The sequence below is a fragment of the Staurois parvus genome, unplaced genomic scaffold (genome assembly GCF_062004578.1).
Source record: "Staurois parvus isolate SC_StPar_1 unplaced genomic scaffold, SC_StPar_1.0 ptg000748l, whole genome shotgun sequence".
Taxonomy (NCBI): Eukaryota; Metazoa; Chordata; class Amphibia; order Anura; family Ranidae; genus Staurois; species Staurois parvus.
Window position 1 is genome coordinate 703,136 of NW_028318544.1, and position 19,548 is coordinate 722,683.

The 19,548-nt window shown below is 39.2% G+C and overlaps 1 protein-coding gene across 3 annotated transcripts in view; it reads right to left on the reverse strand.

The window, feature by feature from the left end:
* Positions 1-19,548, reverse strand: part of MYBL1 (MYB proto-oncogene like 1) — a 73,769-nt gene that overhangs the window by 17,630 nt on the left and 36,591 nt on the right. Inside the window, exons 6-10 of one of the 3 annotated variants that reach the window (XM_089654265.1) lie at positions 17,170-17,335; positions 10,633-10,707; positions 7,768-7,872; positions 2,290-2,514; positions 150-473 (exon numbers count right to left, since the gene is read on the reverse strand). In XM_089654265.1, coding sequence (XP_089510391.1) covers positions 150-473; positions 2,290-2,514; positions 7,768-7,872; positions 10,633-10,707; positions 17,170-17,335 — 895 coding nt within the window. Of the gene's footprint in view, positions 1-149; positions 474-2,289; positions 2,515-7,767; positions 7,876-10,632; positions 10,708-17,169; positions 17,336-19,548 lie in introns of all 3 variants that reach the window. The other 2 variants (XM_089654264.1, XM_089654266.1) reach the window with 2 other exon arrangements.

Consider the following 19,548-nt stretch of genomic DNA (forward strand, 5'->3'; position numbering starts at 1 on the left):
AATGGGCTCTCAGCAGGCTGAAGACCAAGAGCTAAGTGATCAGCAGTGTGATCACTCAGATCTCAGTCTTGGAGGCAACAGGGACCAGAAGAAGCCAGAACAAACATAAAAAACCATTGGAAGCATTCAACAGCAATGAGTGTACCAACCTGTGATGGGGAAAATGGGATGGATTCGACTGGAGTATTTTTCAGCACGGTATTGTTGGCCTCATAGACATCGTTCCCTTTTGTAGCAAAGGGTAGCCTCTGCTGACCTTTCTTCAAAATATATGTTGATGTGTTGATGTGTGAAATGGAAGATGTTAATGACACTTTACTGTCCTCACTAACAGTCACCACATCAATAAGTTCAGAACTGCTATCCTGTGAGGACTCTTGCAAAACCCGAACCATTTTTTCTGGAGTGTGTTTGATAGAAGTAACGTCAATGGATGCCTCAGCATTCGTAATTTCACCCCATGGAGTGGGATCCTGTTTGGATGGAAAACATTTAAGTAAATATATTTGTACAATTTCCATTTTTGGGTTACAATAATAAAACAAATTCTATTATATACAGTACATGAACACTTTTTTTAAACAACTAAGAAACAGAGATGCAAGTGGTGGTGAGCGATATCTAAATCCTATTTTATAAACAGCAAAACCATAAAAAGGAACTTGTGCAATTTGAGTACAAAATCATGTTTTAATCCACTGAAACTGGCATTGGAAGAAAAGTTTCAGCCATCCAGAATGTGCATAAGTGAATTTCATGCTTTCATGACAATTAGGTGTCCAAAATTGATCAAGTAATAGAAACCCTAAACTTTAGAAACTTAAGGAATAAGCCCTGGAATTCATAAAGACTGGCACAGACATGTACCCGAATTGAATTTGACTCATGCTGCTCCACTTTTAGAATTCACTTGAGACATTTTCCCAAAATCTGTCTGAGCCATTTTTCTCTCTGTATCCTAAAAGAGTTGGTCTTAATTAGCTCCACTTTTACATTTGGAACATTCAGTGTGGCACAATGTCAAAGTGGTGCATTTAAGAACTATCTGAATTTGGCACACAAGTGGCTGTCAAAACCAAAAGTGTGGCAAATGCTTCATGAATTTGGAAAGAAGATTGAACATCAGAAAAGTGGTACAGCAGCTTTATTGAATTTCCCTCCCCCCAGGAGGAAGAAAAGCGGAACTTCCCCTTTTGAGTGGAACTCTGCTTTAAGTCAAACTGATATTTCTATTTGGTCCAAATCAACAGGTCTGCTTCCCCATCACTCTCCAGCATATATTAACCTTTTCCTTTAATTCCTTTGCTTCGTTTGTTCAGTGATGGGAGCTGAATTAAAAAAAAAAAAAAAAAAAAATACCCTGTACTTCTGTATATAAAAAGGAGAATGTGACAAAGCTGAACCGACTAGTGTAAGCTAAAACTCCAGTGACTACGCATCTGGTGGTTGAACTGGGCAATTTTGATGCAAAAATAAGGCAAGTAAAGCAAGATTACCAGATTTTCCACACCTAGAAAATCATCCTCCCATTTGTAGACATAGCAACAAACCCACACCCACTCTTTAACATGCCATTAACCGATTGGTCATAATCAGACATTCAAGCTATAAAGACAAAATAAACAAAGAGGCACCAAGATATGAAAGTATAGGTAGAAGGGACACCATGAAGGTGTCCTGAAGCATAGCCAATAAAAAAAACGTGGCTTCACATTGTATGGCTTGTAGTGTGGGAGGTCAGAAGTAATGCAGAGTTCAGGGGTCAGGAGTTATTCATTTAGGAGTTCAGAGGCTCGTGGTAAGGACCGCACATAAATATTCTGTTTAACTGAAGTCTGAAAAACCCAAAAGGAAATTGGAATGCACATTTGTACTGGCACAAAAAGTTCCATACAGTGTCAGTACATTTCAGTTTCTCAATCACCTCTTAGGGCCCCCGTGCTAGGTGTTGCCAGATCGTGATGATGGCTGTGATTGGCAGGCCAGGACAAGCAGAACCCCCAACAGTTAGTGGAGATCCCTGCACGGAGTCACTCTCTACATCCATCCAACTTCCATCACCTTGGCAATGTGACATCATGCCTCTCAGCTCCAAATAAATCAAACAATTGGACTACCCTTTACATTTTCACAACATTAGACTTCCAGGACAGTACTCCAATATTTTGTTATTGGTGGATAAAAAAACATTCCACCCCAAAAGTTGAATCACCAACAATGCAATTGATGTTATTTCATGTGCAAAAAAGCAATGCCCCTATTACCCAATTCCATCTCAAAACTACTCACCGGATCAATTAGCTCTAATGTTTCAGAAAACTCTGGGATGACATCCAGGGTTGCCAGCACAGGATTAGGTTCCAAGACAACAACTTTATTTGGAGAGGCCAGTTTACAAGACAGGCTCTCTTCCAAACTATAGAACTCACTTGTCTGTTCCTCTAGACTGTTTAGTGTGTTAGAAAATGTATCCTCACTAAGGAAAGTGTCAGACCAACTCGAGAAACTTCCAGTCTGCCGAGACAGAAAAAGGCATAAAGCTTAGAGAATAAAAAGCAACTCATAGCCAAAGTCACAGCTGAAAAACGGTCATGCAACCTGGCTGCAGCCTTCCAAATAAAACAATTGTGAAAGTAACATTAAATTGGATTTCTGCTTAGACCAGCGATGGTTTTTGGTTGCTATGGGTTCATTGGATTTTGTACAATCGCTGATGCGCTTTGCATGGTTTTATAGAATAGGCATGCATACATGCAAATCCATGGGGACTATAAAAAGTCTTAAGCTGGCCAGCTTTAGAGGCTAGCATCTCACATAGTACATCACAGCCTAAAAGTGAAGGATTAGCTCATTCACAGGAATGTTTCACTTCTTAGATTTAGCTTGGTGGACAGGACCAGCTCCTGGCTGTTTATACCATATGTCTTAGGTAAAAACAGTGAGATCTCCTGGCTATAATTCTCAACTCTGTTGTCTACCAAGGACTTTTAGATGTCCCTGTCCACCTTTGGGTGTTTCAGCACCTCCCATTGCATTCTTCTTCATATACAAAAAATAACCTTCTGGAAAAAAAAAACAAGAAAAAAACCAGGAACTCCTCATACTGGCCATTCTAAGTATGAAGCCCCACAGGGGTTTATTTACTAAAACTGGAGAATGCAAAATCTGGTGCAGCACTGCATAGAACCAATCAGATTCCATGTTTTATCGCCAACGTTTATTTGAACAAGCTGAAGTTAGAATCTGGTTCAGCTGTGCATGGTAGCCAATCAGCTTCTGAGTGCACAAGTTTTAGTAAATCTACCACAGACTCAAGTACAGAGATCTTACAAACAGTTCCTGAAAGATAAAACAAGCTGTCAGAGAATTTAGTGCTCTTATTTTTTCAAAATAGTTTTGAGTGGACTGAACCTTTAAGTACCGTACTTAGTATTTAAAAGTTTGTCAGAAGAACGCAAAGTGAAATACCTGTACAGCGTCGTTCAGGCACGTTTAGTTTAACACAGCACTTTAAAAAAAAAAAAAAATTGGATTGACCTTACTCTGCCTTATGGAAAGAAAATAGATATTAAAAAATGTAAATTGCTGACTTGGCTAAATCTTTTAGGACCTGAAGCAAAAACTGTACACCTGGGATAAACAGTTCTTTGAGATCCAATACAAGCATACCTATATTTTATACCGCAGGCTGCATCCTGTTTTTTTTCTTTTTTTTTTTTTTAAACGGTGAAGCAAGTAATTAGGCGCCAAACTGGGAATTTAAAAAAAAGCAATTAAATCATCTTGCGCTTACACTAGGCTGTGTAATAAGCAAGCAAGGCACCAATCAGTAAAGCAATAAGTAATGTATGTATACTGCCACAAACAGTAGGAATACTAGATCTATTGCTATCATCATTGCTTTGCATGTAGGCAAACTTTAAAGTCAGTCTATCAATGAAAACTTAAATTAAATGCTTTGCCCATGATAACTACTGCCCTGTTTATCACCTACATTCAGTCAAGCAGGCTTAAGGGGCTTGTTCAGATCCATGGAGTTGACATGTTATCCCCTCCTGACTCCCTGTTTTGACCCTGAAAACTGCATCCCCCTCCCCCTCCCTTGGCTGTAATGCGAATACCCTCAAAATGTGAGCAGATCCGATCAACGAACTCTTATTGGCTCCCCTTTGATCTGTAAAGCTACAATCACACGGGTAATTAGGGGCATACAGTGGATTCCTGCAGAAAGAATCAGTAGGTTCTTGAGGTTGGGATCACAGATGTAAGCGTATAGTTGCAGCCAGGAAGCCTATACAGACCAGTTACAGGCTGACAGGAGCCACGGCTGTCCACATGTATCTGCACATCCAGTAGTTACCTGTAGTTAGGGACACATGAGCAACCCCGGGCACAATTTTCTGCACCCAAAGTCCTTCATCCACCCCTAACCTCAGATAAACACTGGATATGCAGATACATGCAAACAACCAAGGCGCTTGTCAGTGCTTCGTACAGGCTTCCCAGGCATAGCTGTAGTCTCAGCTGCACAAATCTGCAATTCTTGGCACAGGAATCTGTTGTGTGCCCCTAATCGTCCAAGTGACAGACTGACAACTGTGCCAGTAATCCCCAGAGTCATACCTTGAAAGTAACCGATTAACTTCTGCTTTAAATATACCATTGAAAGTGTTTTGTTAGATCTTTTCAATTTTGGGAAGGAAAAAAAAAATCAGTTGATCCTGCCATAAATCTTTTAAGCTAACCACTTCCTTTGCTTGTGCTGTACCGTACTCAGTTAGCAAGTTTTCTGAGTGAACTATAAAACACCTTCCCCAACTGTGTTATGGAAGAGAGGAGAGAAAGTGGTGGTTTGTAGGTGACAGTAGAAGAAATCTATTGAGCTAGCCACTTCCTTTGCTTGTGCTGTACCATTATCAGTTAGCAAGTTTTCTGAGTGATCTATAAAACACCTTCCCTGCCTGTGTTACGGAAAAGAGGAGAGACAGTGGTGGTTTGCAGGTGACGGTGTGGCTCTTCCATAAACACAGCACAATGAGTGACAATGTAATTAGATCTACAGTATCTCACAGAAGTGAGTACACCCCTCACATTTTTGTAAATATTTTGTTTTTTAATGTGACAACACTGAAGAAATTACACTTTGCTACAATGTAAAGTAGTGAATGTACAGCTTGTATAACAGTGTAAATTTGTTGTCCCCTCAAAATAACTCAACACACAGCCATTAATGTCTAAACCGCTGGCAACAAAAGTGAGTACATCCCTAAGTGAAAATGTCTAAATTGGGCCCAATTAGCCATTTTCTCTCCCCGGTGTCATGTGACCCATTAGTGTTACAAGGTCTCAGGTGTGAATGGGGAGCAGGTGTGTTAAATTTGGTGTGATCACTCTCACTCTCTCATACTGGTCACTGGAAGTTCAACATGGCACCTCATGGCAAAAAACTCTCTGAGGATCTGAAAAAAAGAATTGTTGCTCTACATAAAGATGTCCTAGGCTATAAGATGATTGCCAAGACCCTGAAACTGAGCTGCAGCATGGTGGCCAAGACCATACAGCGGTTTAACAGGACAGGTTCCACTCAGAACAGGCCTCGCCATGGTCAACCAAAGATGCTGAGTGCACGTGCTCAGCGTCATATCCAGAGGTTGTCTTTGGGAAATAGACGTATGAGTGCTGCCAGCATTGCTGCAGAGGTTGAAGGGGTGGGGGGGGGGGGGGGGGTCAGCCTGTCAGTGCTCAGTCCATACACCACACACTGCATCAAATTGGTCTGCATGGCTGTTGTCCCAGAGGGAAGCCTCTTCTAAAGATGATGCACAAGAAAGCCTGCAAACAGTTTGCTGAAGACAAGCAGACTAAGGACATGGATTACTGGAACCATGTCCTGTGGTCTGATGAGACCAAGATAAACTGATTTGGTTCAGATGGTGGTGTGTGTGGCGGCAACCAGGTGAGGAGTACAAAGCCAAGTGTGTCTTGCCTATAGTAAAGCATGGTGGTGGGAGTGTCATGGTCTGGGGCTGCAGGAGTGTTGCCAGCACTGGGGAGCTACAGTGCATTGAGGGAACCATGAATTCCAACATATACTGTGACATACTGAAGCAGCGCATGATCTACTTCGGAAACTGGGCCACAGGGCAGTATTCCAACATAACGACCCCAAACACACCTCCAAGATGAGCACTGCCTTGCTAAAGAAGCCGAGGGTAAAGGTAATGGACTGGCCAAGCATGTCTCCAAACCTAAACCCTATTGAGCATCTGTGGGGAATCCTCAAATGGAAGGTGGAGGAGCTCAAGGTCTCTAACACCCAACAACTCCGTGATGTCATCATGGAGGAGTGGAAGAGGACTCCAGTGGTAACCTGTGAAGCTCTGGTGAACTCCATGCCCAAGAAGGTTAAGGCAGTGCTGGAAAATAATGGTGGGCACACAAAATATTGACACTTTGGGCCCAATTTGGACATTTTCACTTAGGGGTGTACTCACTTTTGTTGCCAGCAGTTTAGACATTAATGGCTGTGTGTTGAGTTATTTTGAGGGGATAGCAAATTTACACTGTTATACAAGCTGTGCACTCACTACTTTACATTGTAGCAAAGTGTCATTTCTTCAGTGATGTCACATGAAAAGTTATAAAATATTTACAAAAAATGTAAGGTGTGTATTCACTTCTGTGAGATACTGTATGTACACACCCTGTAATAAGTCAGTGCTAAACAGGAGAATGAAAACACTGCTATGTACAAAATATACTGCTACCTCTGGATTCTTTGGGATTTAGTGGACAAAGCTGCATTATCACATTCTTTTAAAGATGCACAGAGGTAAATTTTTCATATGCTGTAATGAAGCACCAAACTTTCTGCATATACTGTGAATGATTTTTGAAACACTGTTCACAAAATTACCACAATTGTCTATATGACGTCAGGTTGTAAACAATGAGATGCAATTTACTTTCTGTGCAGCACAAAATTGGTGATGGTTTTATTGTGAGAGTTGCGTTAAAACACTTGTTTAAAAAAAAAAAAAAAAAAAGGAAGCTTTTCCCACAAACTTTGTGGCTCCCCATATATCATAACTAAATGAGCGACTATCATATAGCTGAAACAATGTATTTTACATTGTGATGCATACTGCACATCAATGGAGGATGACAACCCATTTGGCTTTGTAATTATCAAGCGCAGTGTGATGCAACCTACCACACTGTGCCGCTGCAGCCAATAGGACTGTCATTTTGTGATATATTTCAATAAACATTTCATTAAAAAAGTAATAACAGTGCAATGCATAGAGATTGGTGCGTTGGCGCCACTATCATTGGACCGCACAGCTGTGGCTGCCTTCTAGTGAATGACCACTTAATGTAACAGATTTTTATTTTTTCTAAAGTAGAGTAGCAATAAAGCCCACCAGGGTTTACCCCTCCCCACTCTAACCAAAACTTGGGAAACCCCCCCCCCCCAAAAAATACAAACACATCACACGTTTTGCCTGTGCATACACTTTAAAAGCAAAAATGATAATGCACCCTGTCCACCTACAATGTACAATAAGTCAAAGTGTTATTGTTCTGCAGTGACCCCTTGGCTCAGTATACACAGTCACAGCTGTCACTTTCCCATACTGCCCTCTGTCACTGCCTTAGCTCAGCCACCAATACAATCACCAAGCAGGTTAAGACATCTTCAAGCCTTGAAGTGAGGGAAGAAGCAGCAGCATGCAAGAGAAAGAAGAGAGCACACGGCAATCTTACAGATGATAATCTCTTTCTTCTGACTTCATGTTCAGCTGACATTAGCAGCAATTCAAGCTCCTTTATTCGTTTTTCTTTATCTGGATCGTCGGCATCAACAAAGGGCTGCTGAGAGAGGCATGGAAGACAACCGGAGAAGAGACAGGAGAACAGGTCAAGAAGACAGATAGAAAAGATATCACACAGTCGTAGTATAGGGAAGCACCCCATAATGAAAGCAATTGGGTCATGAGAAGTCCTCAGCACAGATAGGTGAGAAAGTTTTAATGTAAATCGCATGGTAGGTACAAAGAGCCAATCAGAAATCTACACTACAATCCACTGTAATATGAAAAGCTGAACAAAAATTAAAAACATGGCATACACACACACACACACACACACATATATATATATATATACATATATACATACACACATACACATATACACACACACACACACACACACACACACCTTCCTACTACAGGTTATTCTCTTAATTCTTACAATTTGCAGCTAAAAATGCAGCCACGACAGATATACCAACCAATAAGAAATCAGAAACAGATGGAATGCAATAGTTTAAAGCACTTCATCCAAGTATAAATTATACTAATAATAAATATTAGAATTGTACTACTAAAACAATACATTACACTAAAGCATTACACAGTAAATTATACTAATACTATTAAACAGCAAAGATCTAATAAATTATACTAATAGATAGTATAATTTATTGTTTAATTGTATAGTTTAATAACAATACATTATAAAACATATACGACTACTATTAAATTATGTTAAAATAAATATGAATTATACTAGTAAAAAATATTAAATTATACTAACACATTATACAATATTATACTACTTCTAAATTATAAGTTATAAATATTAATAAATTATAGTAAAAATATTAAAAATATACTAAGAATAAACTATAAAATTAAACTACTAATAAATTATACGAATACATTATACAATAAACTATACTACTAATAAAAGGTTATAAATATTAATTTTACTAGTAATAAAAATTATACTACTAAATAATAAAACAATAAATTATACTACCGTACTAATAATACAATAAATTATACTACTATATTACAAGCTCAACCCACTCCCACCTTTTGAGCTTCCCAATGGACACAGAGGCTACCTATCACCTGAAAAAGGAGTTGATAGGGTAGCGGGAGCAGTGGTATCAAACCTTGCCTTTACAGGAAGAGTTGAGATTTGCATAAAACCTCAGCTGTCTGCATCTCTAGATCTATTACTTGTTTACGTATACAGTTTTCACTGAAGGTAACCTCTAATTTTTTTTTTTTTAACCATACACTGGTTTCAAAATAGCAGTTTCACTTTAACCTGTCTAAAGAGAATCAGTGCAGGGTGAAATCTATAGTATGTAGTGTGTCACAACTACAGTATATGCTTTCTTTGTAGAGTCAAGCGTGTATAAGAATGACCCCATCTAGGCAGATACAAATAACGCACTTAGGTGTTAATCTACTAGTGATTATAGCACGCGATATTTGAGTTATTTAGTAAGAACTATTGCTTGCCATATTTCCAAGTAAACACAAAGTAAAATATTAAAATTTGAGGCTAAATCTCAAATTTCATTAAAAATGTGAGGTAAATATTGAAAAAATGAGAAATCCATTAATTCACTTAAAAACAAGCACAAAAAAAAAATAATCTCATGGTACAGGAAGTTGATATTATATAAGAATGTACAAAAATGAGGGGAACTCTGCACTGGCCAGTAAATTTAAAGTATACAAAGTATCAGTGTGGAAATGTTCTGCCTTGAGCTCAGGAATATAAATAAATGGTAACATTTCACTAGAAGGAGATGGTTCTGTGAATGAAGACACACTAAGCAGGTTTTCATAGTTTCACAATATTTTTGTGTTCCTTCATTCCTAGTACAATCTTCCTCTGGTGCATTGTTCACCTATGAAGAAAAAAAATTGCAATAAAATGAAAAACACTAGATGTAACTGCTAAATATTGCAAAGCAAATGTATTTAATGTAGGGATGAACAGATCAGTTTAAAAAAAAACAAAAAACAAAAAAAAACTTGGAGCGTAAAGATTCTTTCGGTCAAGTATTCGCCGATACCGAGTACGGATACCTTTGTGGTGCAATTTGAGCCTATACAAAATGAATGGGCTGAAATCACACTGCAAAGAATTGCATGTAATTTTAACAGGAATGCGGTGCAATTCCTGGCCGAATTGCATGTGGTGTCCCACACCGCTCCTGTGTGAACTCAGGCTGGTCATAGTGACTTTGGAGCCTGAGTTAACACAGGAGTGGTGCGGGAAACCTCCAGCTCTCAGTCCCACTGTGGACATAAGCGGTCGCAGCTTGGCTCCTCCTGCTTCCCCCATGGCTCCCCCCCAGCTTCCAGTGGCTTTCTCAATTAAGTCCTGCGAAGAGAGAGCAGGTGGTGGGACTGAGCTGTGCTATGGGTGTCTATGGACGCACACAGCCCGGGGTCAGGAGCTTGCCCGCATGTGTGCCCCCATAGCATGAAGCTTTCTATGAGGGAACACACAGAAGAGGACCAAAAGTGATCCCAGAAAAGAAGGTTTGGAGCATCTCTGTGCAATATTTCACATAGCTTGTAAGTAGAACATGTTTATTATTTTAGCAAAAAGGGAAAAAACAAAAAAAAAATTTCACAACAATATTTACTGGTACCAGTATTCACACATGTCAACACTTACTCGGCATTATTAAATGGGAGATTTTCTTGTCAACTATTTTTTAATATGAGAGTTCCCATGCTACAGTAATAATTCTCTAAACGTTTTTTTTTCCTTAAAGCGGACGTGTGTTTTGCCATATCATACAGTGAGTTTTACCTGAATAAAGGTAAAAGAATTCCGAACATTTTCTATGTAGCTGTCATCAACTGACACACAATGATATCCTGGAACCTAAAGGCAAACAACAAACTGGTTATTTAAAAAGAGTTCTATGGTCACATCATACCTTTCATTTTAGAACATCAGCATTCTAATAAGCAATACAAACTTTTATTTTTGAGAATGCAACAAATGCTTACTTAAAAATAAACAAACTGGTTATTTAAAAAGAGTTCTATGGTCACATCATACCTTTCATTTTAGAACATCAGCATTCTAATAAGCAATACAAACTTTTATTTTTGAGAATGCAACAAATGCTTACTTAAAAATAAAAATTACAATTTTCACCTTAGCATCACACAAAAAGAATAAATCATTTTATCTAGCATGACTGCGGTTTTAAAATACATGCGCTTGTATTAGACAGCTGCTCTCCATCCCCATCTCCTAGATTGTAAGCTCTAAGGAGCAGGGCCCTCCTAACCCTCTTGTATTGAACTGTATGGTCTCCCTTTATATTGTAAAGCGCTGAGCAAACTATTGGCACTATAGAAATCCCTTATAATAATATACATGAAACAAACCTCCAAACTTGTTGGATCACTAAAATGTGGCAACTTGAAGCGAGTAGCTACATTAAACAAAAAAAACACATTGGTATAGCCCCGTTCACATCTGGTGTTCTGCAATCTCAGCAGAATCTCCACTAATCTGCCCAAAATCCAAAATACTGTGACAATGACAAAAAGGCACCATGCCAGTTTGGGTGCCATTAATTTTCAATGGCACCTAAATGCGGTGTGGTTTTGCCACGACGTGCAAAGCTTGTTGCCCAAAAGAAGCTCCCTCTCCTTTTTGGGCGACAAGCTTTGTGCATTGTGATTTATTGTGCGGTTAAACTGAACCCTGTTTAGGTGCCATTAAATATGAATGGCACCCGAACACACGTGGTGAGTTTTGTCATTATTAACATTCATACAACCATATTAGAGGGAGAGGTATAGGATTGGAATGTAAAACCTCCAAAAAGACCAAAGTGTTTTTGGAACATATAGCTTTGTAGCATATCAGCCAATGAGCTTATAACAGCTGGAATCGGTTACCTTCTGTGTCATTTTGTAACTGATCAATCAAGGTGGCTCATATTTGTAGGTCTAGTCTGGTTCTGTAAACCTACTAAGTACATCTGTTCTGGCTTAAAAAGCACCTAAAGGTAACAGCAGTGCTAAAAACACAGGTATCAAGTGATCTTGTTAGTCTTGAAAATTGATCCCAGACTTCTACTGAGCTCTTCAGATCTGAGGCCAGGTTGTACTCGGGGATTTCAATTCTCCTAAGACCAGAACTGTAAAATGGCAGAACCTCTGTGGGCATGTCTGTAAATACTGCCCTCTAAACAGGTGCCAAGACAAATATTAAAGGACATCATGCTGATGGATTCATGCCTGCTGTCAATTGGTAACCTCCTGAATATACTTTTTATTTTTGTTAGTTTTTTTTTTTTTTAAGAATAGAGTTTTATTTAACAGCTTTTAAAAGGAATACACTTGGAGAGCACAGACCATGAGGTATCATAATCACAGCTAAAACCTATATTCTCTTAACCACTTGCCGTCCGCCTGTTTATAAACGGCAGAACGGTGGCACTCCAGGGGCGGGTTGCTGTTCATAAACGGTACTCGCCATTTCTAGCTGTGCGCACTCCCAGGGAGCGTGCAGCACCGCGATCCGGTGCCCGCTGTGTCCTCCGGACACAGTGAAACACCGATCGTCAGACGGGACCTCTGTACGAGGTCCCGATCATGTGATCATTGATTGGCCAATCAGTAATCACATGCAAAGTAGTAAGCAAGATGTCACTTGTGACATCATTGCTTACTACATGTGAAATCTGTGAATGATCACAGAGGCCACATGGTACAAGACTATTCACAACAGCCTTGTACCATGTGACAAGCTGTGATCAATCACAGCTCACTCAGTAGTTCTCAATGGCTGCAAGAATGCAGAGAGAAAGAGAAATGATTGCTTTTACATCCTATATGGGTGTAAAAGCAATCACAAAAAAAAAAAAATCATCACCCCCCACAAGTAGTACAGTGCAATTGCAAAATTTTATAAGAAACACTTTTTTTTCAAAATTTTTGGACTTTCATTTACATAGCAAAAAAAATAAAATCCCAGCGGTGAATAAATACCACCAAAATAAAGCTTTATATGGGTACAGTGTTGCATGACCGCGCAATTGTCATTCAAAAGTGTGATAGCACTGAAAGCTGAAAATTGACCTGGGCAGGAAAGGGGTAAAAGTGTTACTAAACCCACAACAGTAAAATCAGTCTGTATATGCAGTAAAGCATGCTTGTTATACTCACTGTGGAACCTAAGGGGTTAATCCTCTGCATTGTGTAAATATTATATTGGATCCTGTCTTCTCTAAACCTCCCCTTCTACAATACATCTGCTGACAGAACAGAGCCTTGGAGGCACGCTGCACTTGCTCAGTTTCGTGTGTATTGCTAGACGTTTTTTTTTTTTCTTGGGAGAGTGCATGTGATCAGCACTGTCCAGATTGTCAGGGGTTATGCAGCCTCATAGATCAATCAGGGGAGAATGGAAACTCTTCCTACAAGCTTTAACCAGTGCTCTGCTGGACACTGACAGAAGTCACAAGACTGCTCTGTACTGCTGATGAGAAAAAGTATTTAGCAGTTTATATTTACTAAAATAATTGCACTTCCATGTTGTGTGTACTGTGGGAGACCAGATATTTTGAATGCAGGGACTTGGGTTTAGTAACACTTTAATGAAACACAAGTGTGGATGTATTGCAGTAAGGTCTTTAGAGCCTAAAGGCAAAGTTAATAACACTAATGCTGGACACATACTAAGTGCTTTAATTTCCAAAGACACACACAGGACTATTTACCTGTTTGTTATACCAATTTAACAGCTTCAGTACATCCTGAGTCACTAACCTCACACTCTGGATCAGAATGACTGCCTGGCAACAAGCTTTATCAGAAGCTGAGGTTTCTTATTTATTTCAACATATTTCTATTAACAGATGAGACCACTTAAAACAGACTGAAATGGCAGTACAAGGATATTGCTTATTCATCACGCATCAGCTTCTCATATCATTCAGTGACCACTGTGCTGATGTCTTCACTCCAATTTCCAGAACTACCCAACTGATGTCACCATTACAAGGGTTCTGCTGTACCCAGTCTTGGAAGACACTGCTGATGGCACTCATCCACCAGCTTGATGGACTTGGATACCCATGTCTGCCCACCTGCCATGGCCATTACGGGGGTCTCACTGTGCCCACTGGAAGAGAAATGAGATCCCCTTTGCTGCAGTGACACACACAAATGAAGAGGAGTAGATAGTGAAGGAACAAAGTACTCACCACCAGAATCTGCAACCAAAAGGGTCCAGAATCCACTCAAATATGAAATGTATATTTTGGGTAAACTGATCCCATAACTGATTTTGCACAATAATTCTGCAGCTAAGTAGGGTAGGATTTCCAAGTGGAAGATCCATACCCATACAACACAAACTGCCATCTTCTTCCAGCATGTATGAAAAGTGCACTGGTCATTTAAACTTTGGATTATCATTCAATATATGACTGTCAGTACTATAGCATTAGAAGCAAACATTGTTTATTCCAGTAAGTTACACCCTTTACTGCATGGTAGGATACTATGTTCCTCTAATCTGATCTATTTACTGACAACATGGGTTAATTTTGTATAGAAATTAAGTGTCAGGACCACTGGCCACTTTCTCCACAAACACAGCTGACAAAAAAAAAAAAAAAAACCACAATCCAACGAAACAACTTGGTCTCTTCAGTATGGCAAAAAACTGGCCATCACTAGGATGGACTGTGCAAGTAGATGGTTAGGAAGTCAAACACTGAGTGTGGTGACATCCAACTGCACTTGTCAAAGGGTCAAAAGCAAGGTTTCCGTTGATCAGCATTTGTCTTTCACATACTTAATTTTATCTAGTAGCACTTAGAGGGCCAGTTTTCCAAAAAGTGATATTTACATTACAGGAGCAGGCTGTGGGTTATGTTGACCTTGGCTGCTTATGGGTTTTGGGCATAACATGCCAAATCTTCTACTTTAAGAAATTTGGGTCATCCCACCCCTCTTTGCACATGCCAACAGCTCCTGTTACAGCCTTCACATTAAAGAAAAAAAGCATAATAGGGGGATTGAGAACCAATCACAATAAAGGTCCAAAAACTTGCAAAGATCTCACTGATTTTAAAGAGATGGAAGAAATTGTCAGGTGGTGCAACTATCCATGCTCCATAAAAACAAGTAATCATTTTGGGTGGAATGACCATTAAAAATTCAAATGAAGTTCAGACCGCTAGTCCTTGGAGGATGTATACAGGCCAAGATTGGGGATTTACTATAGAAAAACAATAGTTCACTGCTCTGTATAAGTTTTCAAAGTATGTGAGCAACAAGGGCCTTCAAGCACTTGAGGTCTGCAGTCTTGAAGTACACAGTAAACCTAAAAAAAACACAATATTTAACTTAGGTTAGCTCAATTTCAGCTAGAATTCAAGCTCAGGCACAAAAGTTCCTACTCCTATTAGTTCAGTAAAGACCATATAGCCCTGGTTTTAATGGCATAATATGGTATAATTAGATACACAGATAAGGAGTCATAAGAAGCTTAAGGCTGAATGTTGACATACTGTGAAAAAAAAGGCACACAAAAAAAAGACAAAGAGCAGTCGAAGCGTGAATAAGTACTGGGAAGGTCATGCCAAAGAGAACAAAAGATTTGACATTTGGAAGGAGAGTGCTCAGCTGCATCAGACCTAGAGAATCACAGAAAGGACTCCACAGAGATACACTAGATCAGCTAGAGGTATAGGGAATATTCTTAAGTCTGCACCATTTAAAAAGGTGGACAAAAAAGGAGGTACCAGCAAAGTAAGGAAGGCACTTTAAAGCAAAACTAGTCTCCATTACAAATGGTTTAAAAAATTAAAAAGTCCTCCAAAAATTACAAGATGTCTGCTATTATTGCAAGTAGACATAAAATAATTGTCAGTGCCCGCTTTGATTTGCCTTCACTTTGTTACTAGGGCCTGCCTTTCCCTTATTTCAGGGCTACTGCCATCACCTTTTCCAATCAGGCTGTCCAATCAGGCGGTCCTTGAAGTAGGCTGCAGTCTTACTGGACAGTAAAATTACAGTTGGCAGGATATTTAATAACCACCAATGTGCTTTACTCTCTGTTAGTATCAAGAGTCTGAATGAAGCACAATAAAAATTAATGGGGTCATAAGGGGGGGGGGGGGTAAAAAATTGGGAGGAGAGCTCCAACGTTGCTTTCCTTATCAGTTTTCTGCTGTGATTATCTATGGGGCTCCACACCGCTGTCCACAGTTTGTGCATACTACTTAAACTGCAGGCTATGTTTTGCATAACCCAGCATTTATAAAATCAGCTCTACCGCCTATTAAAAAAGGTAATAGACATTTTAGGCACCATTTAATTTTACTAGAGGTAAACCATAAAATGATGCAATATTTGCTTTCAAACAGTTTTTAGTTATAAGTGAATGTGATCAGCAAAAAGTATATTGACTTGTATGGCTTTCTGTAACCCTGGGGTTTTTATCATATCTTAGGCCTCTTGCACACTGCAGCTTGGAAAAGCTCAGTATAGCATTCTTTTCTTACGAAGGTAAAATGTTTCCTATTATTTAAAATGTGCCTTTGCACACAGGCATGTAAACAAAAAAAAAAAAAAAATTAGCAGTTTTGGTCAGTAATTTACACTGCGCTCGTGCATTTGTGCGCGAATATGTGCATAAATATTAATGCATTTTCCCCAAGAATATATTGTGCGTGCATATGCACAAACGAGCAGATACGGGCGTAAATATACACAAAACAAATATCTGAAATTACGTTAAAATTTACCCCCCCCTCCACCAGAACAGGAAATGAGGGGAAAAAATGATCCAAATCTTCCCCAGAATATCCTAAACAAATGGACATATTGGTAACATTTCCTAAATCTTACACCAATAGAGACAAACTGCAATAACTTTCATATGGAGAATGTACAAACATCTATATGTAGTATTGTCTTTGCAATGGGGTACATGAAAATATGAACACCACAAAAAAAACCCAAATTTTTACAGTGAATATAAATTTTTTTTTTTTTATACATAAACTCTAAAGAATCATGAAAATGAAAGTAGATCAGAGAAGCCACTGGCAGCTGATAAGAAACAAAAGAGAAAGGAACCTAGAGCTGAACAAAGGATTTCTTTACAATGACAGTGATAAATGCAAGTGTAAAGTAATGGAGCAGTGTGCCATATGGAGGAAGATCTAAAGAGGTCAAACATAACACCAGGAGGGAAAGAGTAAAAAACACAAAGTAAATACATTAGGGCCAGTCTTGATCACATGTGTATAACATGACAAAAAAAAAAAAAGAGTATGGTATATATGGAATAACAGCAGACATATACCTGAGCCTCTGCTGGTACATAGTAAGGGTTCTGTGTCTGTAGATGACCTAGGGATGAAGAGGGTTGGGGATTTGTTCTTTGAGTCGACTCCTTTCGTAAATATCCCTCCTGTTCTACTTTCCTCTTCATGGTGGAATTCCAATGATTCTTTATGGAGTTATCAGTCCTACAGCAAAACGATGTATGTGTCAGTTGTCAAGCCCTTACTCCTGAAATCATTCATACCATGGATGTCCAACATTTTGACTTTCCTTGGCCACACTGGAGGAGGAGGTATTGTCTTGGGCCACACATAAAATACTCTAACAATAAGGATAGCTGATGAGCAGAAAAAGTTGGGCAAATCACAAATTAATGATCACTAATATAATGTACCTAGCTCTATCTTTGTGTGCTTCATCCTTGAAAATAGTTGTTCACAAATATAGGTGCTGCCAAAAACTGATGACATGAATAAGGCACAATTATGAAGAGCGTGTAAGTTTTTTTTATCTTCCCAAAGAAAAATAACCAAGATTCAGTAAAGAGACAAAATTTGTCTTCGGCTGCATCTGTTCACTACATTTTTGCAAAAAATTAAAAATCAACATTTTTATGTAAGTTTACGATTTTGTGCTGGACTGAAGGTTGGACAAACCTAATCTAGACCAGATTAATGGAATAAAACCTAAAGCAAAACTAATCCATGAATTTAGTCCTCGCATGGTCAAATTGATGCTAAATAATGTCACTTAAAACCAAATAAAATATACACATTACTGCAGAAAATAAAAATGCATTTACTTTTTTTTTTCCCGCTGGAGCCTGGAAAGCATTGCACTTTTGTTCAGTAGATCACGGGTGCAATGTCAGGCTCCTGCAGAATCTCATACAGCTGTCTGCCTGTACCTCCAGTGCAGGCAGTTATTGAAAAGCTAGAAGATCAAAGAACTACAAGATCGCTTGTTAGTGTCCTTGCAGTTCTTTGAGAACTACAAGCCATCAGCTGCATTGGCAGATGGGACTTGTAGTTTCACAGATTGCTGTGAAGGAATGACGTGGCTGTGGGGGCGGAGCACTGCACAGCCACAATACTTTTAAATTGTGACAGTGGGTGTGAGTGGGTGGGGAGAGAAGAATCCCCACGTGCTGTCACAGGGGGAGGATCGAAGATATATTTGGGGGACTCTTGGAGCATATTGCATGTTACACCATAAATAGGAGAGTATCGTGTAACAGGCTTTCATAGGGTGAACTTAGCTGTTAACTCCCACAATGTAATCTGCCATTGGTGCTGATGTAGCTAAAACAAGACTTAAAAGGAGGTATTAAATCCAAATCTGAAATTTTAATGTTGCATTAGTTCTCTTTTCCTATGCTTTTTCCCCTCTGTTTTCACCTGGTGATCTGGCCAGTTACACACCTCCTGTAATAGGTCACCTACATTCTGGATGAAGGAGCAACAAACACCTTTGGACCGGGGAAGGGGGTGGAGTGTTAGATGCACTAGCACATTTAGACAAACAAATTGAAGCCCAGAAGCCAACAGCTAACACTTTTTAAGCAGTTACAGCAACTTTTCATTTTCCCTTTACGATAAATATCTTACATAAATATGTAAAAATACATAAAAGATGACCATTGTAAGCACCTGTCAATGTTAAAAAAACTATGTCTAAAAACAAACTTACTGTCAGGATCACCAGGTGGAAATAAAAGAAAGCCTAAAAAAAGAAAAACGAATGCAGCCACAATATCTAAGAATTGATAAGCTGCAACATAATAAAATGTTTGCTTTTGGGTTTAATGCTTTAAGAAGCCATAAATATTAAGTTTTAAAAATACATCTAGGCCCACATAATAATGGGCATTTTGGTGCACTGCAACGTAGGTGCGGTATTTTGTGTGTTGGGGGCCATTAGAAATGAATGGCACCACACTACACCAATGTGTACAAGACATAATGGGTTACTGCAATGTATAAATGTGAACCCACATAAAGCAACCAAGTGCAGGGTCTACCCCTTCTACCCTTCTCATTCACGCAAGTACTCATGAACCCATCTACTACATGAGAAGTGGCCTTTAAAGTGGAACTAAAAGGATCTATATTTACCTTTCCCTCCCTTGCCTTATGGTTCCTGTCCCTCACCAGTATTTTCTCTTGGGTTCCGGTATTTGGCCATTCTCCATTGGATGATGTTACTCCTGTGCATGTGCAGCAGGCCATCTCGGCACACAGGGGAAGACCTAGCTATGTAAGCTGAGCTATGCATGCACAGCTCAGTTTACATTGCCAGGGACAACAGTGAGCAGGCAGGTAGATGAATTTTATTGCTGAGGAGACACTGTACCAAATATCCTACATCCCTATCAACATTCCATCTTTATAAAGTATAG